At 40.9% G+C, this 24,607-nt stretch overlaps 1 protein-coding gene across 1 annotated transcript; it reads right to left on the bottom strand.

Annotated features, from left to right (window-relative positions):
* Positions 1–245: 245 nt before the first annotated feature.
* On the bottom strand, positions 246–24,607 carry UGT8 (UDP glycosyltransferase 8; the record flags this gene model as incomplete). Its single annotated transcript, XM_081999102.1, has 5 exons — positions 246–1,640; positions 3,314–3,533; positions 5,036–5,112; positions 7,133–7,275; positions 23,786–24,607. 5 exons carry the CDS (start codon positions 24,605–24,607, stop codon positions 1,277–1,279), a joined length of 1,626 nt encoding a protein of 541 aa, XP_081855228.1. The 3' UTR covers positions 246–1,276.

The raw sequence follows: 24,607 nt of genomic DNA, 5'->3' as shown, positions 1-24,607 counted from the left end.
AGGGGCCGTAGCAGGGGAAAGGGGAGACGACCACCTCTGCAAACCTTGCGCTTCGGTGGCCAGGTTTCACCCCCCCGTGTCCCATCAGGCCTCGGACGGAAGGCTGGTCGCCCACCCGGAGAGCAGCCTCCTGTCCCGCGTTGGAGAATTTGTATTGGCAACTATGTGAAACATGGATTGCGTGGCCCAGACTAAGAGAAGGTATTTTTTTTCCAGGTACAACCATTGAAAGAGAACATCTACAACATTGCGATTTAGAAAGAACTTAATAATAATGAGAATTAATAGGAAAGACATTCAACTGTGGAGGGTGTTTGTTGTTTGTTTGGTTTTTTTAAACGAACCCCAAATAGTGGTTTGATTCTGCACAGCTCCGGGCCATTACAAAACCTTCTGCATTAAGCACAGGGCTAGATCTCCTTGTTTTGTTCTTGTTGGTGGTTTCATTTATTTCTCTTAATTATGCAAATCTACTTCCCACACAGCGACATTTTAAACGGAAATGGAACTCCCTAATATTTTCATGGCATAAATTATATACGCAGAGAACAGCAAGAAATAACACTTTGTATAAATTAAAAATTAACATATATTGTAGACTTGCTCAGGACCCTTTTCTCCAAAGTACTGGTAGTGAGCAGAAGAGTCATGCAGCTTATCAGTAAAAGGAGTACATATTTTTGCCATTTTTCTTCAGTGCTCATTTTAAGTTTTGGGGTTTTTAAATGTCTGTGTTCTCAGTCTGCAGCTTGCTATTCCTTGCACAAAGACTGGGAAAAATTTTTTTTTTTTAAACAGCATTCTTACACAACATGTTGGACCTTCAACAGAGGAAACAGAGCTAGCTCTAAAGTTCTCTCAGCTAAAAGATGGATATATTAAAATAATAAAAAAATAAAAGAAAAACCTCTGCAAATAAAAAGAAACCTTTCCTCATTTGGGACGCACACATTTAGCTTTTAAAAACTGAAAATTCATAAATAAGATCATTGTATAACTTTAAGAGAATTAAGGCTTCTAAAAACTTCAGTGCCAAAATAACTTCTCTGCATCAGTATTAAGAATATTTTCCATTTTAGGTTGTGCTTGCTTTTTTTTTTTTTTTTTTTTTTTTAAGACTTTTCTTAGTTCCGTAAAATTTTGTCACATAATATTACATACTGAAGGGGAGTGTTAGAACTGCTTATTGAGGTTTTAAGTAGTTGTTAGACTAAGTTACAGCGATAAAATTCGATTACTGATCTGATTCATTACTACTTTACATGGGGCAGTTGGCTCATTTCACCTTTTTTTCATGCTTAATGTGGCCATTTCTTCTGTACTTGCCATTTGGTATCCCATTCTGGTAATGTCCATTAACAGCGCTATGTTCGTCATTTGACCAAAGATGTTTGCTTTGTTTGCGGATAAATCTTGTTATCCTGACCAAAATATAATAAAGTAAGGCAGCACCCACTAATACAACAAAGGCAATATCCAGTAAGAAATACTGATATAAAGAGATGCTGTAAACAGCGGCACGTAGATGTTGGGCTCCGTTGTGACGGAGGATGTAATTAATCCAGTATACAGTCCGGTTAACAGGATGACCAGGCTGGTCTTTGTGAATCTCAGACAGCCTCTGAGCCCGCTGCCGGTAGCTGCGGGGAAGAAAAAGAAAGAAAGGGGAGAAAGGAAAAATCGTCGTCAGCGCTCTGAGCAATGCAAGCCTGCAAACATGTAAACATACTTAAGCCTCTTCAGATCAAACAGCGTATTACTGCAGGACTCTCGCAAACACCAGCATACAGAGGGATAGACACTGCAGACAATCTGTCTTAAAATCAGTCCTTACAGCTCACTGATGAAGAATGACTAGAACAGCAGACCTGTGCGTGACGAAAGGCAGAAATCCACCCTCCAGCAAAAGCGATGAAGAGCCAAGCTGACCTGCTGCCAGAGGCGAATCTTATCTAGTCCAAAATGAATCCTATCGAGTGAGACATTTGCCCTTCCCACTGTGAAGTAGCAACATACCCTGTCTAACACACCACCCTTGTATGTTATTGTGCAACTCAATTACTAGAGAAACACAGAACAAAGCAAGAAACTTGTTTTTGCTTGCACAACAGAGTATTTCCGCTTGGGTCCAGAGTTCAGCCGAAAACTTTGTGGTTTTTGTTTGGTTTTGGGTTTTTTTGTTGTTTTGTTTTGTTTTTCAACATGCCATCCCTGGTAGCCGATCAAGTCAAATTTCTTCTCTCCCCTCTCACTGCAGCTGCAGGGTTGACTTATTATTTATGCAGGTCTCGCCTTCCTACTAAGGATAACTGCACAAAGGAAAGGTGATGCAACTGATGTTAATCGAGATCTCTTCAGGGACATTGCCCTTTGCTGCGGTTCTGCTCACTCCTTACAGGTTTCTCCTTCCCAAGGCAAGTGCCAAGTAAAGACTTTGCTCCCATGCAAGCAAGAAGTGCCAGCACCGTACTCCAAAACTAAAGTTAGCTCGATGCAATAAACCACCAGCTAACACGTCGTTGCTTTTAATTTGGAGATGGTCTGAACATCACAGATGTTTAAAATGGATTCGGAGCAAACTTGTAAAGTGACTCTTGTCGCACTTTAATATCCCTGAGCAAACGCGTTTGCTGGAATTAGAAAGAGTTATGAAACTCAGTTCATGGGCTTTTACTTACTCCACCTGAGTAACTTTTAAAAAAGATTTACAAAGAACAGACTGCAGTCCTTATATTCATAACAATGTTAGAATATTGTCATTGCAAACACAAATGACCTTCTTGACCATAACAGAGATACTGCTGTCCAGAAGAGGAAGGTAATTTTTTTATCTTAGGACTTGAGAAAATAGTCACTCTTTTTTTAATATATCCATTATTTTTAGCTAGAATCCAAACATGCCACCCTACAATCGTATCGGTGTATTTTGCTCCAGGCCTCTGAGGCAGCACAGACAGACTGCTAAATATGGAGTAATTATGACACAAAAAGAGATGTTGGTCTGCAATAAGGATTAAGTCAGGACAGTTTTGTTTCTATAACCTTTCTGCCCTTCACATGGCAACTGTTGCAAAAAGCAAATGAGACAATTGAGTTTTGGTAGGCTGAGCAAGGAGCTTAGCATCTACACAGAAGCCTGATCAGTTGAGTAATCTTGTGAAATGGGACAACCATCCAAAGACTTGCCCCAACTGTGCACACAAATAAATCTCAACATGCGGTTTTCTTCCCTTGCACAATGGATCTGTGCATGCATATTTAACTCCTAACAAGGACTTAAAATAGAAGCAAGAAACAATCGCTCATTCCATACCTGGGATCATTAATAACTTTTACTAGGGCTTCATACAATTCGCTCTCAGTGATGGTCTTCCAGTTCAACAATATTCCCATGCCTTTGGCCTGCACACGAGTCATAGTATCGTAATGGTCTCCAAAAAGAGGAATCCCCACCACCGGGACCCCATGGTACATGGTTTCAAAAATGCTGTTCAAACCGCCGTGACTAAGAAAAGCTTTAATGTTAGAGTGACCTGAAAACAGAAGAGGCATGAAGATTAAAAAAAACCAAAACACCCAACATTTACACCTCCTTAATGTAAAGTTACTGAAACAACTGGGTACAACACGTTTGTCACCACATTTCTATGGCTGCAATTCAGGAAGGCAAAGATGAATACAACTTGTTCTGAAGTCCTCCTCCTTAAACACACCCTGCTGAAATTTCACATGCATTAGATTATTTCCTTATACACTAAGAGAGAGGGAATGTCCAATGCAAAGAAAATTCTCACATAAACGACTTGCATAAAATTATTAATGGAGTAATTATATACATTGTTTACTCCTGAGTAGCTGCAGGTGACTACTACAAACAGTTTAGCAGTACAAATGAGCCAGAGAGAGAGCATTTTTCCTCATTATTCATATGAAATACAAGCTATTTAATGACAGGACAACTGATGTTACATTCTCTCTAAAGCTTCACATGCCTTACTTGAGGCTAGCAAGATCTGAGAACGATGGTAACAGCCTTATGTAATAGAAAAATGAGACTGCCTCAGAGCAATTTAGTAACCAAAACAAATCTACCTGCTTTAAGTCATTTGCCTAATCACTACATTATGATAAATAGTCTAGCTGACATGCACACACACATCCTTAACATGTTCATCAGCGCCCATCATAGCACTGGAGCTATTTGCAAACACACCGACATCCAGGTATCCCAGACACAGCCATACATATTCTGTGGCCCCTCTGATCTGCAGTGTATTCAGCTATCCTTTGACAGGGAAGGAAGGGGGGGAAAAAAAACCCCAAGATACACAGACTCTAACAGTCTTTACCAAAAGATGGAAGAATACCATGTTTCATCTCCACACCTGAGAACTTGGAGTACCTCAGGTTAGTTAAACAGAAAGGTTATCATCAGTTTGCAACACGTGTTCCATTAGAGCTTTGTTTGGAGAAAAATAAATAAATGTGTATATATACAGCAGTATGTACAGACCCTTAAGACTTGTTTCCATGCAATGTGAACAAATTTCGTATGCTCAGCTTTATGACTCTTCCATGAAGAGACCAGTGAACACCATACCATGCTTTTTCATAATAGAAAAATTAAGAGTTACAATCATCAATTCCCTAAAATAGCAGATTCAAGAAAGCTTCTACTTATTTGTCTTTAATAATTATTTTTTTCTCCATAGCTGCATAGCTTTCATGGTACAGAAGACACTTGTCAAAAAATTTTCCCATTTTTTAGGCCAAACAGTCTTTGTAATAACTACGTCCCTCAACCCTATTAACTTAAGGAAAAAATGGAGTTAGTACCAGAGAAAGATAGTCAACATCAGAAAGGCGTTCAATTTCATCATTTTGAAATTCTGATTAATTCTATATTATTTTACATGACTGCCATTGCAGAAACTATCATAGCTTTATAATGACTGCTAATTCAGTAGAATATTGTTGGAAAAGCAACCTGAACTCAAGCGAGAATAAGGAACATATGATCAAAATAGATACTCACCAAGAAGGTCATTCTGTGGTAACCATTCTATAAGCTTCGTATTGTTGCCTAAATTCCTTGGTTTGCTTCCCGAAAACCTAAGACAATAAAATCAAATGGAAGCTGAGTTATCAAGACCTCCAAAATCAGTAAACTCAAACCAGATAATCAAACCAAATGATCCATGAGCCCTAAGCAGATTTCCAGTTACCTGGGGATACTGTTTGCTCACTACTACAAGAATACAAAATAGTCTCAACCAAAATGTTGTAAATACCTAATACCTTCCAACTTCATGTTTTGATCATTCCAGTTCCTCACAGTCTAGCTTGAAATGCAATGTTTTAACATAAATGGCAACATAGTTCCTTCTCAAAGCATATATAACTCTACCACTGTGACTGGCCAGGGGTTTTACAACCTCACTACGGTTCAGAGTTCTTTGTTTTACTGAAAGCTCTGGCTGGTACTAGATAAATAACCACTAGGAACATCCCATCAGCACACAAATAATAAACCCTACCATCAACAGAAGGCATTTGCTTTCAGTTGGCCAGTTCTCTGTAGCTCTAACTGACACTGTCTTATTTTAAAAGGAGTTACTAATATCAGCAAGGGAAAGGCTGACAGCTCAGCTTATGAGGCAAGAAGCTATTGATGAAAAGTTTGGGATCAGACTGAGACAAGTGTATTTTTCTTATTTGTTCAGCTTCCTGAAACCCAGTGGCAACACCTTGCTCACCTGAGGTTGCTGGAATAGTTCAGCCCATAAAATACAGGCTCAAAGTACAAACTGATTTACATATTAATGTTACATACAGTTAATATAGAAAGTTAAATACATTCTAAACAGAAAAGAAAGAGGGAAAAATTAACAGCGACTATTAGAGGATAGAGCTGTTTTGTGACAGCTCCATTGAACTACTTAAAAATATTCTGGTTATTAGAGAGCATTAGAACTGCAACTTCATAAAGAATCACCTACATATTCCCAATTAAGCAAGCCATACATCTTTACAACTGGCCTGTATGTTCTGTATGTTGAAAAAAGCTTACGTTATTCACGCTAAGTTATATAAAAGCAAATAAACTATGTTACTGGTTTTGGCTCTAAGTAGTACTCCATAATGAGAAGCATATAAAGAACCACAAAGATTTCCTTGATGTGACATCATGACACACGACTGACAAGCAGTACTACCTTGCTCATTTTCAGAAATGTCTAGTATAAAAACCACCTGCATCCAACACAAACCATAGATCAATGATCTTGACTACATCTACCAAAGGTTCTGTGCCACAGACTGAGGAATTTCCATTTTCCTGTTCATTAGTGGGGCTCACTATTTCAATTACACACAGCAGTGAAAACAATCCCTACGAGATGGTGGGGAACTGGCTGCTGAACAGACTGCTAACACTACTCCGAAAGTGCAGCAAGGACAGTGGCCATACATTGTAAGACACTGATTATTTGGAAACCAATCGTTCAAATTAACCTCTGAATTATATTGCAGAGCAACCTTCCATGTGAGGAAGAGCTGACTAAGGAGTTCTTGGATTTTTACAGCAAGTAGAGCGCACCACTCAAGATGCTTTTAGAGATTAGAAAGCTTATTACTGATTTTTACTCCTGCAGATTTTTCATCCTCCAATTTCTTACAGAAAAAGACAAGTGAGAAGAGCCATTATGAAAGTCTATGTTTACAGATAAAAGAGAAGGGGCCTGAAAAAGCACGGAAAAAGAACAGAAAGAAAACCTAGGATTAAATCAAGAGGATGTCATTCTTGCTCCCTAGGGTGGCTTCTTTATCAAAAATGACGACAGTATGTCACAAGTGTTATAACCCCAGGCTCTCTTTTAACTGTCCCAAATCCTTCTAGGATATACACTCAGCACAGGAGTATAACCTATGCCTTATTCTGCCACAAAATCATTGCTCCTCCTTATTACCAGGGGACTGCAACATTTCCACAAAGAGCATCTTTCAAAAGAGTCAGGGCCTCTGTGCCACCCACACTGTCTCAATTTCAGCTTCCGCAACTCTAGATCAAGCTGGCACACTAGGCAATGAGCATGCTTCAAATCACCCCGAGTACAGCTATCATTGCTCTTACCTCCAGATAACTCTCTGAGGCAGTCTCGCCAAAGCATGTGCCAACTTATTTGCTATATCTTCTGAGAGGTATTTCACTCCAGCTCCAAATGAGACGAGGACAAAGCCATTTTCGTTAGCACCATTCACCCACGTTTGGAGATCCTGTTAAAGTGAAAATTTATACTGAGCACCGTAGAGGAACAGGTAAACCACAGAAACAGATAACAAACACTGCTTAGCAATAACAGTTGCTGGTCCTGATGTTATTTCACAAGCCAAGTCTCAAGTAATAAACTTTTTAGAAGTTAGAGTGCAATGACTCGATCCAGAATCCATGGTACAGGCTATGAGCAGCAAAATCCTTCCGGGTTTGTTTTAGCTTCCGTATTAACAACCAGTTTCATAAGACAATTTGTCCTTTCTTAACTGATCGGTTGGCACACATTCACGTGTTAACACATTACATTTTAACTCGGAAAAATATAATGAGAACTCTCTCATAGTATTAGCCTGGAAGTAGAGCACAGGAAATTCACATGAGTGAAGTCTGGGACTCAACTGTGTGATTTCTAGCCTTAAAGAAAGTGAGAGTACTTCAAAAGCCTTGGTTTTTCTTTCATTTATGTAAAAATGATAAACACAACCTGAAAGAAGTCAGAGCTTCAAAAAACACAGTTTTCCCTGCTCCAATATCTCAAGGAGCAAGGAACAATACTGCACCTGTATGGCAACTACAGGGTCGATGTCCCTCTTTCCTTGGCTCTATGTACTTGATCTTAGACCTAACTGTGTGCCTCTTCCCCGGCAAGGTACCAGCATTACATTAAATGTATACACATGTGTAACAAAAGCCAAAGCCCTTTATATCCTTAGGCTCATCCTCCTCCTCTAATTACTCTGAAATCACGCCTCTTGCAACGCAGTTTTTGCTGACCCTCTTGATTCAAGAGCTGCCTCAACTTAGGCAAAGAAGGCAACAATGCTGAAAGCAGAGGTCTGCAGTACTGTGCTGCTCAGGAGTACTCTGAAAGCAGAACCAACATCGATCTCCTGGGGGTAACCTGATGGCCACATTGTGAGATTCAAGTTCTGAGGCAGCAACTTTTACAGAAGGTCACCCTGCAATGCTTCTTCTGCAGCAGAGTCAGGCCCCCTGCCTTCTGCTACACAGGACTTTGGGGCTTTCACCCTGAGAGATGCTCAGCCCACACGTGGTCACCGGCAGGAGCGCCCTATGCACAATCTCGGCTGGTCCGGGGTTTCATTGCACTAAACACCTCAGTGCCTTGGGACTGGAGAGAAGAAAAAAGAAAAAAATAAAAAGAAAAAGCAAGAGTCACTTGCATTTTCATAAAGGAGGATCCATGGAATGGGCTGCTCAGCCTCACCTTGATCTCTGGAGGGTGACAGAGCAAATAATCCCGGAGGTCATTTCCAAACATATTAAGGACAACATGAATGGAGGACTCAGCATGGACTTAGCACTGAAAGAAGCTGCCCAGGAAAGTGGCGGAGTCACTATGACTGGAGGTTCAAAAAACATATCGACGTGGCACTTCAGGACATTGTTTGGTGGGCATTGTGGTGCTGGGTTGACAGAGGGACCTGGTGATCTTAAAGGTCTTTTCCAACCTTAATGATTCTATGATTTATGGAGGCGGAAAAAAAAAAAATCAGCTTGATCAACCCAACAGCCTTCTACAGCAAGAAAACTGGCTCAGTTCATGAGTTGAGACCAGTGGATGTTATTTACCTTGATTTGAGTAAGGCTTTCAGCACTTCCTCCCACTACAGCCTCACAGACAAACTAATGAGGCACCAGCTACACAAATGGACACTGAGATGGGACTTAAAACTGGCTAAACTGTGGGGCCCAAATGGTTGCGATCAGTGGCACAAAGTCCAGCTGGAGAAACGTTTGCTTTTTAATAACAAGAAACAACAGGATAGCTGGCACTATTGCTCAAGTATTCCTCATTCAGTATGAGGAAGTCCCACCTGCGATTACTTATGCTTGGTCAGACACGTGGTTTCTGCTGCTAGAGAGCAGTCTGTTCCAGATAAGGAACAGCTCCCAACACTACTGCTACCGCTCCTCTGTGCTTAATTAGAAATTCTGTGAGACTTCAGAACTCTGATTTATACAGAATGAGAATTATACATCATTATGTAAACAGAGAGGAGGTATAAAATATTTCCTTGTACTGGAATTTCTAAAATAGCATTCAAAAATCCCCATGTATAACAACAAATAGCTATTAAGTACTTAGAATTTTATGTAGAAAAGAAAGGAACTTCACTATGTACCATGGAATTAGAGTCACTCTACAAACAGGCTTTTGCATTTTATTGTTGTGCAATAGCAAAGCAACCTGCTTCATGTTATTATAGCTAATGTCATAGTCAAACCTCTGTAACTCTTCCCTTTGAAGGTAATTCTACCACTTCAGTGGAACATAACATGTACAAAGGCGAACTCAGAATACTGACAGGCAAAACAAGATCCTGCCATCAGGCTCAAAAGATGCAATTTGTTTGCCATATTAAATGGGATTATATAGAAAAATAAAAATCAACAGAATACAATCAGCTTCATTTTGTATGAACTGAAGCTTATCATCCGAGTGCTTCCTCTCCTGACCCACTTTCTAAGTGTGGCAACACACAACTGCACACTCACAAGCTCTCAAAGCAACAGAAGTTTGCATGGAAAGATTTTGATTAACCTCAGATATCAGGCATGCTTCCCCTGCAGACAGGTCCACACAAGGAAGAGACAAATAAAAGGAGATTGGCCATGCTCTGAGTTGGTCAGGTGCAAATCAGCTGTGATCCAACAGGCACACAACAATTAACACAATTGCAACAGGCAGCGACTTAGCTCAGACAGAACTACAGCTACCATGGGCTTACAGACCAGAGCTGGATGATGCCCGGCCAACCCAAATCAGAAGCAAAGGAACTTTAAGTTGTCCTGGGGGTTTCTTTTAGGGTGCTAAATTGGAAAGACTTTGATTTTGATTCCGCACACAGTCAGGGTCAGAACTGTCCTGTGCCAGTCCCAAGATTATCCAGAAGTTTCAGCTCAGCTTGTCATATTTTGACATCAACTGGAAGGTTCTTTTCCTCCCCCACTCAAATTTGTCCAAATTTTACTTAAGCTTTACATCATGCTGGTAGCAAGAGGAATTGCTTGCCTGCCTTCTGATCTGCAGCCCATTTCCAACCTGCTTCCCCAGAGGGGTGCTGGAAATCAGTACCATGCATGGGCTGCAGAAAATGAACTACAGACTTGTCAGGTCTAGGGTTCTCCTTGAATACATCTGTGTAATTCCTGGCATAACACAGCCTTAATTAAATGGGATCACTAAGCATTGCTAAAAATGCAAAAGTTAAGTAAAAATGAGGAAACTAAGAACAGGGGACTTGGACTGCCTCCTTGTAGAGCTCCCCAACTTCATGAACTGGAGGAATCCATTATTCTCAGGTTCCTTTAACTTCTTATACTAAAAAACTGTTGGGAGAAATAAATACAGACTTTCTAAACTGAAGATTTAGCAAAACTGAATCCAACTAAGTGGCTTTCATAAGTCTTTGGTTGCAAGATAGATCTGAACATCCTGGTACAATTAGCTGGGCCATGGCACAAACACTCAGTATTTTCTTGTACTTCACCCTGTTCTTTATGTGGTGATACAGAAGGTATAGAAGCAATACAGTAGATAAAAAGCAGGCTATGATCTTTGCACGTGAAAGACTAAATACTTCATCAGCATTATTACTATGGCTATGTACATCATTGAATTGCCACATATACATTCCTAATGTTTAGTTTATGAAGTGTACCACAGCAACTGGGCTGCAGGACAAGCAGGGCGAAATACAAGCTTTGAGCAAAAACCTGTGTCATAGAAGAGAACACACTGATGCCACAGCACAATTCTGTTTGCCCACAATTTCAGCCTATCTAGCCACCATAGCCTTTAGTCACCTTCCTACCTTTCCATTCATTAAGTCCATATTAGCCCTAACACCCCAAGTACCAGCCTCAATGAAACCACCACTCCGATGCCATACGCTAAAATGTTCAGTGACACCTAGGCTCATCCCTTATGAATTCACCTCCTTTCTTTTTCTTCAATCCACTTACACATTTGACCTCCATCACATTCCGTCTTCCCGATCTAATTACATACCGTATGAAAACACACCGAGTCAGGATGAGTCATTAAAGCTGCCTTCATCAAAAGCGGTGTTCCCTGTTCAGGCAGCATTTTACAGCTCCTTGCTTACAGCAGGAAAGCGACCTCCTTTTGCCCAGTTTAAATAATGTTCAGGTTCACTGTAAATTCAGTGCAATTTTTTTTAATGTAAAGAAAGGATACTTAATATTTGAAATTACAACTTTTGAGGTCAAAACCTACAATAAAGGTCTGGGGAGGGGGGCTAGTACATGACGAGCTGCATTACTAAGCCTTTCTCAAACTCTTCTTCAAACTTCAACTGAACACAGAAGTGAGAAGGAAATACCTTTGACTTTTGCAGTTAATTCAAATTTTACATACACATCGTAAAGACAACCACTTCATTAAAAGGCTCTCTCTTTCAGTGACTGTAATAGAGCACCTGATCACTTCTTTCTCCCAAACGTTAAGTATTTTCAGTTTTTATTGTGTAGAAGGAAAAACTCTTCCCTCAATTATCTGAAGTCCTACCACAGCCAGCAGACAACATTGCTTTGCTGAGGCTACCCTGCGAACTTTACAAACTGACCAGCAGCTTACAGAGACCTGGCTTTCCCCTTCCAAACCAGGAATCAAACCTCAAACAATTACAACCCCCAAACCTTGATCAACTTGGAAGCAAAAGTTCCAATAGAATTTCTGAAAAAAAAAAACCTTAGAACAGGCACTCACACAACTTGTAGTTGACACATTAAAAATGTAATCATTCTTCTTTGAAAGGTCACATTGAAAACAAGCTGACATTAATGAAGTATTAAGCTGGATACACAGGTGTATATTGGGATTTTCCAGAAATTTTAAGACAAACACACAGCTGAAAAGTCTGGGATTGGAGATATATTCACAAAACTGACTTGAGGGAGGGAGGCTGTTTTCTCCAGGCTATCTCAACAGTCAGCGGAGGCACTCACCCAAAGGATAAGTCTGAGCACCTACAGCTAGACACATCACACCTCTCCTTGCCCACCGCCATCTCCTCACCAGGCACAGTACAACCTCGGATGAGGTTAGGCCATGGGAAAGACAGAGAACCTGTCAGGTCTACTACAGCACATGCTCAGTTTCTGAACTGAATTGTGAACTACATTTTCTAACTGAATTTTAGTTTTCATCAAATTATAGCTTTATATGCACCCCCAACAAAGTATCATCTAATACCTACATTAATTAATTACCATTTTCACTTAAGTGATTTAATAAAAAAAGAAAAAAAATCAATGCATGCTAAGGTATGAAAAACTTAAGGGAGCTCCAATTACAACCCTGTGCCAAATCCTATCAGGCCTCTGCCTGTTTTCATGTCAACTTCTGTGCAAATGCAGGTTGTTTGAGCTAAACAGTAGACAAGTAGGAGACTGAAATTATAAACTTTTTTGAAGCTCCCAACTGTTCATTCAAATATCTAGTTTCACTTACATTAACTTGGCACACCAAGTCCCAAAGGAGGTACCGATTCATCTTCGACCACATTCCACATCAGATGTGCTTTCTTTCTAAACCCTTTTAGTACCTGATAATTAAACACACTTACAGGTCTCACAGAGAGGGATGGCACTTGCAAAGACCAGGCAAAGGCGCTCAGACAGCTACTATTCCCTTCCTTCCCTAGGCAGGAAGCTTTCACATGGTAGCTTCACTTCACCCCTCAGAAGTTGCATGCTTGCTTTTAAAACACTGCCTTGAGTTTGTCATATACACTGTTCACAGGCTGCCTAAGCAGGCTTCTCCTTTTTCAACATGGGTATTTATTACAGTCAGAGCTTTGCACAGGAGCAGGCACGACGACCTTCCCCTGTTCTCTTTTCCGAGTTTGGTTGCATGTGATTAATGATTTCTGTGTGACGCTCCGTTAATGAAGAGTGAAGGTTTTTGAGTTATGTACCGGTCTTTTACTGAGGTTCTCCCTGTGCTTGCATAGGGAGAATAAGCCCTTATTGATCTATGCTGTACTATAGGCACAAGGGAGGAGGAATAAAAAAATAAAATAAAATATATCTTTTTACCATTCTCAGACAGGAATGCTATTGTGCTGACCCTACTATGTGAGCTTTGTTCTGTTTGATTTTCTAATTAGCTATTCTTAGCAGGCTTAGATGCTAAATGCACAGCTGTGACTATAGAGCAAGGACCCAGCTGGCAGTAACCAGCGGTGCCTAATACTGAGCTTTGTTTCAGATAAACAAAGTACGCGAATACAAACATAACCGGGTTTAATATCCGAAGCTTTCCCTGTTCAGCTGCTCGATTCAAATGTGTAATAGCACAAATGTCTGTTCTTTGAATATGGTTCCAAACCGCCATTCCCCAATGGACAGCACAGGCATACTATGCAACTTCTACTATAAAAAGCTGCTTAGAGTAGACAAAACCAGATCTATTTCAATATAAATGAATAAGAAGCCACGAAGTTATCTTTAGAAGGACACATTCACTGAAAAACAAACAGAAAAGTACACAGACCGTTTTTTTCATATCCTAACTTTTCTAGCATCTTCTAAATAGTACCTGTCTCGTGTGAAATATTTAAATGCTATATTAATACACTTTTAACGTCATTTCAAATTTTACTGAAAACATTTCAGCACAAGGGGTTGAAGGTCACATAGATGCCATTATATGACCTCTGCTATCACTGAACAAACTGGGTCCTAGCATATAATCTGCAAGTTACAAAATAACATGTCAGTCTACAGCAAATCCAGAGAAATGCCGTCACTTTAGGCAAAGTGTGCTGTTTGCATTTACTTGCCATGAATTTGTAAATCGGTTACAACAAAAAAGGGTGTTTTGTTTTGTTTTTTTTATTTGCTCTAACAAGCAAAGGACATGGGAGACCACAGCAAACACCTGACTGCGCCGAGCAGCAGACAGCTCACACCTCCCTGACTCAACACATCCAGCTGCCTTCTGCTGGCTCAGCTGAAGATCCCCGCATCGGCCAGCGCGTATGTCACACTCTGAAGGTTGTTTTTCCACTAACTAAATGCCTGCCTTTTAAAAGCCACAAGGCAAACATGCTCATCTCATTCTATCAGGTTTAGGTCCTTTTCATATCATCAGGCTCAGACAGTTCAATTCGCAGCAGCCATACTGCTCCCAAGCAGGACAAGATCCTTCCCCACTCCACCAATTCCCCCTGGGTTAATAGTTCTCTTTTCTCGAGTACAAGTTGCTGTCCGTCACGGACCTCCTCTGTTGTGAGCTTGTCACTAAATGTATTTCTTCTGGTCTCTCCCCCTCTCCTCTCCATTTATTCTGCTGTCTGAAGTCAACCTGAAACTTCTAGAAATGAAACAGAAAAGGCAGGGTATTTATAAAGTCTCAACAACCTTTAAATCTTGTCCTCCCTAGATATGCTGATGTTGCCTGACCGTTGCCACATAACTATTAAGATGCTGATAAATCTCATTCTATTAATGAAATCTACCTGTACACAAAGTCCATGCAGTAAACATTCACATTATTTTTCAGTATTTTGTAGTTCATGTTAGCATAGAGGAAGATAATTCCAAAACCAATACTTTATAGACATTAAAAAAGCCTACTCAGATTATGGCATTAGACTAAATTCCTCTATTTTCTTGATGGTTAAAGCCATGCTAACAGTCTCAGTTGGGAAACAAACTGCAGGATCTGAATTGTTTTCTATCAGGACCCCAAGCACTACTAAGTGCACTGTCATCACATATTAATCGAACAATGCTGTTGGTAAAGTGCTGCTTCAATAATACTAGACACAGATTCAGTCCTGTCAAAATACAGAGTTTTTCCTTTTATGTTTCTCACTAGTTATCTGGTATATAGATGCTGCATATTTGGCTTATCAAAATGTATTGGGGGGAAAAAAAATGTCTTTAAACCCTTATGAAGCTTTTCAATGTCTAAAATACTGCATTTTCTTGTCCCTGACCTCTACGGCCTTTGCCCACTTAACAACCAACACCAAAAGAATGTTTAAGTCCATTTAACTTTAAAGAGGAATGAAATTCAGACTCAAAAACACAGGCAAGAAATACAGTACGGCACGCCTTTGTCTTTTCTCCTGTATCTCAGCCCTCTCTAGAGTTACAGGCGTATCCAATGAAGCCTCCGAGAACACAGTCTGCCTAAAACTAGAGGTCAACCAGAAAACTGCCGCGCAAGTACTTCCTTGATGCAACCCTGTCAAAAATCCATTACTCACTGGACCTTTGGCAAGCACCCTGGGAAAGCAACCTCGCCTTTCAAACAAATGGAAGGCAGTCGAAAACAAGAAGCTTGCCCTTCAAGAGAGGTTATTAAAATCACTGCAGAGGGTAGCATGTGCAGAGGTATCCTCAAATCCACGATTCGAATTAAAAACCTTGTTGACATTACCCCAGAGGCAATAGTCTCTTAAGAAAAATATGAAAAAACCCTTCACCTTCCTAAGCACGAAGCACCATCGTATAACTTGTAAACATACACAGAAAAGTTTATGATTATTAAATGTAAACGCTAACCACGGTTTTGCCAGTCCTCCTACAGTTTCAGCAGCTGCATATGTTGTAGGAAAAGCTGTACAAGTAACAGTTAAGAAAAGACAGTTTTAAGTATGCAGGCTGTTTTTACTTATTCCATCTACAGAACATCAGGTCGTATTAAGTTGCAGCAAATACGGTAAGAAGAAAATTGAAAAGAAGCTGAATTTTAAATCCAGACCTCTGCATTACAGATACTGACATATAGCCACATCCATAAATCCACATTATCAACTAATTTAGGTTGGAAATTTTGTCTTTTGTTGTTCCAGGATGACACCTGTGCTCTGTGGATGATAGGAGATGTAATTCTAACCTGCAGCTTTGATTAATAAAGTTGTTCTTCATTTCCTCTTCAGATTAAATAGCTTTACTTTCTCCCTGGAGCTTACCTCCTCCCTCCTCTCTTTTTTCGGTATTTATAGCAGCCTGGGAAAACTCCATGAGATGTAATGGAGCTACAACCAGCGGCAAAACAGCAGGTCAACGTTAATTCTCACTTACAGAGGTGTTTTGTTGTATTAAAAAAATAATTCTATACATTTTTTAAAAACACAAACAAAAAATAAAACCACTAGGACAAAACTATTAGTAACAAAACTTCTGTCCAAGGTCCTGTTGTGACCTACGAGCAGCTTCACTGTCAAGATTGCTCAGTCAGGGTACGAAAAACGACTTTACTTCAGGTCATCTGTAAAGTACATCCACTGAACCGGGCACTGAAAAAAATTGCTGCACACCAGATTTCAGCCAAACATGAACTGACTCCCTGAAACGATGATTCCCTTGAAGGCAAGCTTTTAATGAGAATGGCATTACTGGGAAGAGAGATGTATTTCTCGGCAGAGAAGCTGAAGATACATTGCTGATTTTCCCAGCACTCTTCAAAAGGCCAGGCAAGAGGTGCTTGAAGCCAGAACCATGGAAGAGGTTACGTACTACCGTCTCTCAGCCACTACCTCCAGGGCACAGAGCCAGGCGCGGGACCATCCCCTTCCCATCCGCCATGTTCGATTCTTCCTCAGAAGCCTCCATCCTCTCCTGGAGGCCCCTGCCACAGACACCTCCCACCCCAAACAACGGGTGCTAACACTAACCCAACCACAGGATATAACAAAGCCCAACCAGCTTATTAGCCGATCACCAGTTATCCACTTCACTTAAATAATCTTTAAGCAACGAGGACATCTGAGAAGTTGGCTTGATTACAAAGATTGCTTTTTTAAAATCAATAATATTTATAATTAGGCTTGCTGCTCTTCAATGTCAGCTTTGAACACATCCCCATTTCCCAAGTTATACAAACATGGTGTTCAAGCTCAGGCACATTGCAAATACTACAGAAAAATGTATGCCTTTGGAAATCAGTTCCTATCTTCTGTTCCTCTACATAATGTTAGAAATTTTCCTACAATACGCCAGAGAAGTTAGACCATGGAAAAACTACTAGCTTATTATTTGTCCTAACATACAGGTCAGTCTTAAAAACTTGCAAGTCACACTCACAGTTAAAGCATTGCACATTACCAAAGTGAACAGGTCTTGTTGATTTGTGCATTTCAATACAAAAAGGATGAATTAGAATATTTAAAACTAGAAAACCTGTTTATAACAGCTTATATTAACCGGTTTGATTTTTTTCAATAAAGAAATACAGTAAAATAACTTCCATTGCTTTTAACTTTCATAATTTAACCTATGCAACATCCAAGGTCTAAACCTTGCATTTTCCATTCCCAATACACACAATCATTGGAGCTGAAGGAATAACCACCTCATACTACTATCCACAAGCCAAGTAAACTTGCTTTTTAATGGACAGCACAGGCTTGCTGAAGAGGTTTGGTGTTTGTTCATCAGATCACTGGATGCCAGCTTACGTTTCTCATGTGTATTTGGAGGACCTGCCTTCCTGACCAAGTTTGACTGGAGATACTTAAGTGACTTTTGAAATCAGCCCTGCATCCTTTTCCCTGTGCCTTACACGACACAGGTAGATGCTGAGTCACATATCTTCCCGAATTTAAAATGCAGCAGTATAGCAGGAAAAGACCTGGTTCATCAACCTAGCTATGCCGGAGCATCTCAGACAGGAGACTACGTCAGTTTTATGACTGTGGGTACCTGAAGAGCTCAGGCAACACTTAGTTGTGCAGCAAAAGATCAAGCTAGGGGGTGTGGGGTGTGTGTGGAGGACAGGGGAGAAGCTTTATGTGGAAATATATTTTGGAGCCAAAAATACATCATCATATGGCTCAGCACAAAATTTACACAGTGCCCCATAATCTCTATCATCCTTAAAGGACTTTTTGCCTCCCGAGCTGATACTCACATGCATTTTACAACAGCTCTAGAATTGCTTCACATCACCACAAATTTACTGTCAAAGTCCCTCTACAAGAGCTATTCCCCAGACTTCAAAAGAAAATAAAATGATGGTGCTATGCCATGTGCAAAAATCTACTGCTGCAGTCTGCAAGAGCTTATAGACCGTGTCCTTGAATTTGAACAAAGGAGAAAAAATCTGATCTAAGGACTAAAACATCTCTTTATTCTTCCACCTGATTTTAAAGATAAATACCAGTATCAGCTAACACACACCTAGTAAACATACAACTATCAGGAAGACTCAGAAAAAGACCCCACCTTTTTAGTGAAGATATTTCAAAGCCACCAATTTGTTACATAGATCTAGATTTGTATAATAACAAGATTAGATAAGAGATCTACAGGGAGGAGCAAGTAAGTTACTGTAATTACTATTTGTTGACAGCTAGGGCTGAAAGGACAGCTTCTAATACTGAAATGTGAACACCCTCCTTTGCAGCATACATTTAGTTTACCCAGGTACAGAAGAATTAAAAAATAAACTGTCATTTGTTTCTCTTTTCCTATCAATGACAAATGGCATTCAGTCCAAAGCACCACGTCAAGATCAGCGTTGAAAAAAAAGCATAGTGTTAGAGAGGCAAGTGTGAAACTTTAAAAACTGTGCAGATGTGAAAAAGCAGCAGCTCAACTTATTAAGTACAGGGTATGCATCATTTTAGCTTATGATTTTTTTTTTGAACACTGACACAGATTATCTCAAGTATAACCGATGTCCAAACGCATCTACATAATCAACTAGTTGATGGAAAGGAGTGCTTTGGAAATGCTGTTAGATGCTTTTTTTGCAGCGAAAACACCAGCTCACTTAGAGTGCCCTCTGTCCCCTCCTCACCAGGGACCAGGTATTTCCCAAGGCAGCTGCTTGTAGCACCCGTCAGGTTTCTACCCTGATTCAAGGACGTATCTTATCAGGCTGATTAATGCGTAACTACTTCTCAAGCTAGTGAGAAAATATAAATGCCATAGCTGACGTTTCCCCATTTTTTCTTAATATGTGTGTTACTTTAAAAAGCCAGGTTCATTCAGCTTCACAAGATCCCTCCAGAGAAGTATAGTAAGAAAAAGGGACAGAGAAGCCTTTTACTTTCTTAATGGCCACTGCCAGTTATCTGGAAAATATTGCCAGGTAATACCATACCCTTAAGAGTTTAACTCAGCAATGACCTTAAAGTCTCAATATTTGGTCTGTCTCTAGCTTTTGATCTTTTCGAGGCTAATTCTGCTCACACTGTACTCTATGCAATTCAAAATACCCACTTTTTGGAGTTAACTATACAAACCCTGGACTCCTTCCCATGTGCATCCAAGACTTCATTCACTTACAGGTAATGGCTGCAGCCACATTAACCATCTCCTCATCTTTTACAGAGCATGCTATTTATGCAAGAACCTCCTTCTAAATCCACGCACTTTAACCAGTCAAAATCGCACACTAGCCACCGCAGAAGCCGACTCCTAACTGTGTGGTGTCTATTGCCTACACTGAGCTTTGCAAAGCCACAATCAGTCCTCCCACCACGTCAAAACACAGGACACTAGTTATGCTCAGCTTCATCCACCTGCAGCAGGTATCAGAAGAGCACAGGAGGAAACGTGCCATTATCAGGAATTTCAGTCCCTGACATACTGCCTCTCTGTAAAGGGCAAGACTAACCCCCCACACCAGACCAAGGAGAAAGCTCCCAGATGCCAGTGCCGTGCCGCAAAGCGCCACAGGGAGCCGGGCAGAGCCGTGACCTCCAAAGGACCCGCTGCTCTCCTCCCTGGCTTCTTGGCTCCCGCTCCTCAGCGTGCTGATCACTGCAACCGTGCCGAGGGACACTGCGCCAAGTGCAGACCGACATCGGGGCACTGCCTTAGAGGGAGAGCAAAAAGTGGGATCGGAGCCTGGAGAAGGCTTCCCGAAGCATCTGGGCAGGCTGCAACCCAAAGACACATTTGCGGTTTGCATACCACAGCCAGGTGCTATGCACTGTGGCCGTAAGTGCTATAGAGCTCAGCAGCAGCTAAAAATCATGCCCACCACGCAAACTGCGTGATTGGCTACTGGTGGTTTCTGGTCTATGCAGGGCAGTAAGGATTCACCCCTGTAAGGCCAGTTCCCTTCGTAGCTGACACGTGAGATGCACAGCTAACATAAGGACCCTGCAGGGATTGCAGCCTTCCCCTATCCGAGCACCATGCCAGCACGGCAGGAACAGAAACAGCTCCGCATATACACTGTGCACGCTCCAGCAGCTTGAATCTGGCAACGTCTATTGTGGTCCCCGATCTGAGCATTCCCCCCACGAAGCGTATCGCTTAATGCCATCCAAAAGGCCAAACGCTGCTACAGACCCTTATGTCTCCTATCAGACACCAGCAAGCATTTGGTTCGCAGGTAAAATAAAGGTTCCAGCTTAACATCCTCCAAAATAAATCCAGTTTACCTGCACCAAAAATACTGTACAAAGGGAGCCTGCACGCAGTAAGCCAGAATGATCAGGGGATTTACAAAACCCTTGCACTGCCCAGAACCAAAACATTAACATAGATGGGACAGAGCAAAGGAGGAGTCAGGTTCATTTCCCCTCACACAGGCACCTGTTACATGACATGGATATTCAGCACCCCCTTCTATGTGCTACCTTTAAAGTTGTGTTTTTCTGACTTTTCTTTAAAGAAAGTTTAAGGAAAACAGGTACAGACTCTGAGCAACCACAAAACAGAGCTACCACAACCCCTAGAATTAAACAGCCATCCCCTAACAGTTTAAAAGGCCTTGACCTTTGTCTCCTCTTCGATTAATTATTACTCTCTGCTTTTTCTTTTTAAGATGTTACTTATTAGCAGAGAACTAGAGCTTTTCAGTTAGGTGTAAGAACTCTGATTTGGCTAAACAACCTACTTTCTCCTTTTTCACCACTACACCCCACCCTGCCAAAAAAATAACAAACTCTCTCTGCCAACAAGGCAGCAGTGCCACTGCTGAGAAGCCTGGGTGTTTCGTGTGGAGCAGGTATTTTAGACTTGAAAAAACAACACTGACTTTTTTCCTAATACTTCTCTACCAGAAAAAGTGGACTAGACTACTCATAAGCAGTTTTGGAGAATGTAAGAGACCTGAACAGCTTGTAAAGTACCTTAAATTTGCCTACTAAAGCTGTTTTCTCCAGCCACATGCCCTTTTTTGATGATCATCTCTGGCCAGGAACATAGCTTTCATTTATGAGACAGCTCCTCAAGCATCACCATTTCCAGCACATAATGCACCAGGCTAAAAGATGCAGAAAATAAGTTAGCAAAGGCTCCTGCCTTAGAGTTGCAGCAATAGCTGAAAACTTCTGCAGCACTAGCTAGCCAATTTTAGTCTACCAGAATAAGGCAACAGTTATGAATTTTATCTAACGGTTCAGTAAAAACAAACTGACTGCCCAATAATTTACCTATGATACACACCACAGTGGGATTATGTGTAACAGTTTGGGCGTGGAAAAATCATATGTTAAAAGATGAACACACTCACTTTGTCTCTCTCTCATTCAATCAATTCCTGCACTTAGAACATCGTTAAGAATTAATTGCCCAATAGAACCAAAGAGAAGGCAATATATGTCTTAGTTCACAAACAACTACAGGGGTTTCCCCTGCCCCGTAATAAGTATTTGCCAGCATGCACTCTACCTACAGATCTATTTCAAGGTCACTGTCAGTCTGGTTATATTCAACATTTTACTTACTGTTCCACCTTCTAGCATTTTAAGATTTTGTAGCGGGTTAGTATCTGTGGTTCCAGAGTAAATTTAGAAAGTGCACATAAATATAATCTCAAAAGGCTCCAAATATGTATTTACATATGTGCGTACAAATATATACCTCTATCTATACATGCACTCCCCCCCATAGCAAAACATTGAAAGAAAACTGCTCCTTTCGGTTTTTCCACTCCATTTTACACCAAAGAAAGTATCTGCTTTTGGGGACAGTTAATTTTTTACCCTGAAGACCAATCTACAGAGACAAAAATAGGCAATGTTAACATAGTGCCCAAATTTATCATGCAAAGGTATTTTTCTTCTTATAGAACAAGAAAAATATCATTTTGGAAAATGAAGAGCTGAAACAATCCAGCCAGCAAGGTTTTCCTGGAGAGAATAGGGCTGAACTTTGTTTAGACAGCACAGGGCTAGCTGCAGTTTGCTTTCTCAGGATGTCTGCGCAGCCTGACACTTTCTAAACACAAATAGATTAATGGGCACACAGGAAGAATCAGTCAGACGCAGCACTGTTACGGTCATCTCTGATGACACCTTGGAGAATGGACAATAGTATATGCTGGGATATAGTTCAGAGTGCAATGCAAGTGCGCACTCTCATTCAGCCCACATGCATTTAAACTTGAGCAGGGGAGGAAAAAAGGTGAGGAAATTGGCACAGGTTCCACATCCTGCAGCCCAAAGCTGAGAACCATCTGATTTTTTCCAAGTTGGTGAAAAAGGTACTGCTAAGTCAAGACACTACTGACTGCAAAGAATAAAATAACTAAACAAAACACCCAAAAGAAACCAACCCAGCCTTCCACAACCAATGTTCAGGCTAAAAGAGATGAAAAGTGTGGCTGGCAGTTTACATGTTAAAAGCAAAGGCTGGATGAAGCATTTTTAGAAACAAATTGCAGAGCACTGCAGGTCTACCTACCTATTTATCACCCAGCCAGAAGTGTCCATTAATAATCATCTCCAACTCAAGATCTATTTTGTTTATGTATCACAAATAGAAGTGTAAATGACATGGTTTTCTGTGAAATTTTGTTCTGCCTGTCATCATTGTGTTGCTGAACAGCAGCATTCTTGGATATCAGGTATCAAAGATCACATGGTACACTGAAGTAATCAAAATTAATTATTAATCTGTACAGCCAGGATTTCTGGAATCAAGCCAGAAACTATTACTATTTCAGTCTGAAGTTCAGTACCTGACAGCCAGTAAGTGTGCCCTAAAAATTCATATCTGCGTAGAGCAGCAGTGCCATTTATGTCAACTCACATCTCCATTTCTCTGCCTATACACAATCTCTTCATGCTTATATACACCTAGTTTTAAAGACCTTTTTACCTACCAAACCAAGGGAAGCAAACTCTCCATAAAAACACCAATACCGTGAAATTAGACAGTATAACCTATCGGCGGGCTTCTTTAAGTGTAAGCAGCGTTCACCTGTTCTCCCTTCTTCCCACTTCAACACACGCTTGTTTAGAAGCTACGATGTAGTTTCCAAGACAGCATGCGCCCTTTTTCCCCTCTACTGTACCATTAAGCACCTTAGTCAACAGCAAAATACTTCCTGCAACCACAAAAGACTCATTTTGACAAATTTGTGTCTGATAGTTCCCCTCACCACCACCCCAAGCTACTTCCAGTGACTTCAAGGGTGTATTTCACCAAGCAACAACAAAAGACATTAGATCCCATTTGAAATTCACTGCTTAAAAACTGCCACTCATCATATGAGGTCAACCAGATACCACAGAAATTACTGTAAAGCTCAGCAAACCTTACTTCTGGCAGAGGACTGGCCGGTTTGGTTAGGATTCCTCCCACATAAACAACATTGGGCAGCGTCGGTCTTGGAAACTCCAGAGCTACATCAGTACAAAGCATCCACAGGCTGGATCCATGAACCAAGTCATACATGGACCGTTCTGGCAGAACCTTGTATTTCTGCATTATCCTTTCATATTTTGGCAGAACCAAAAAACTGACTCCAAATCTTGAAATAAGATAAACAACAGTGTTTTTAATCCTCTCAAATAAGTTCATGTGATCTGTGAGCAGCGAGTTAAATTCTGGAACATAAGACAGGGGAGCTGGAGCACCCACTTCTGCTGGATACCAGAGGCCAGTGGAAAAGACAGCGTATTTAACCCCTAAAAGATGAGCTATAACAAATCCACACATCTCATTGGGATCTACCAGGAGCAGGTCAAATTTTTGCTGTTTCAGGGTACGCATGAGGTTTTGGTTGCCAACAATCATGTCACAGTTCTTGGAATAGTGGTCCAGGATATCAAACAGTTCGAGGGCTGTCAGTCTCCCAGAGAAGATACTCCTCATCTTGGACTGGAGAAAATCATCCGAGGTGCTGCTGTTAAAGATCCCTGGGTAGCGCTGAAGTCTATAGTGATTAGATGGAGGAATCTCTCTGCCCTCAGAGAGGAGAAACACTGTCTGGTGACCTTGGTCATGCAAGGCTGAGGCCAGAGTCTTGAAAATATAAAGATGGCTTTCAAACATAATTGGCGGCACCACAACGATTTTGGCAGCCTTTGCTATCCCAACAGCACTCCACAGGAGAATGAACGCTGGAGCGTACGGCTTCAT

This window comes from Phaethon aethereus (assembly GCF_964289735.1).
Source record: "Phaethon aethereus genome assembly, chromosome: 4".
NCBI classification, from domain to species: Eukaryota; Metazoa; Chordata; class Aves; order Phaethontiformes; family Phaethontidae; genus Phaethon; species Phaethon aethereus.
The sequence above is the reverse complement of the archived record's forward strand: the minus strand, read 5'-3'. Positions and strand labels throughout refer to the sequence as shown.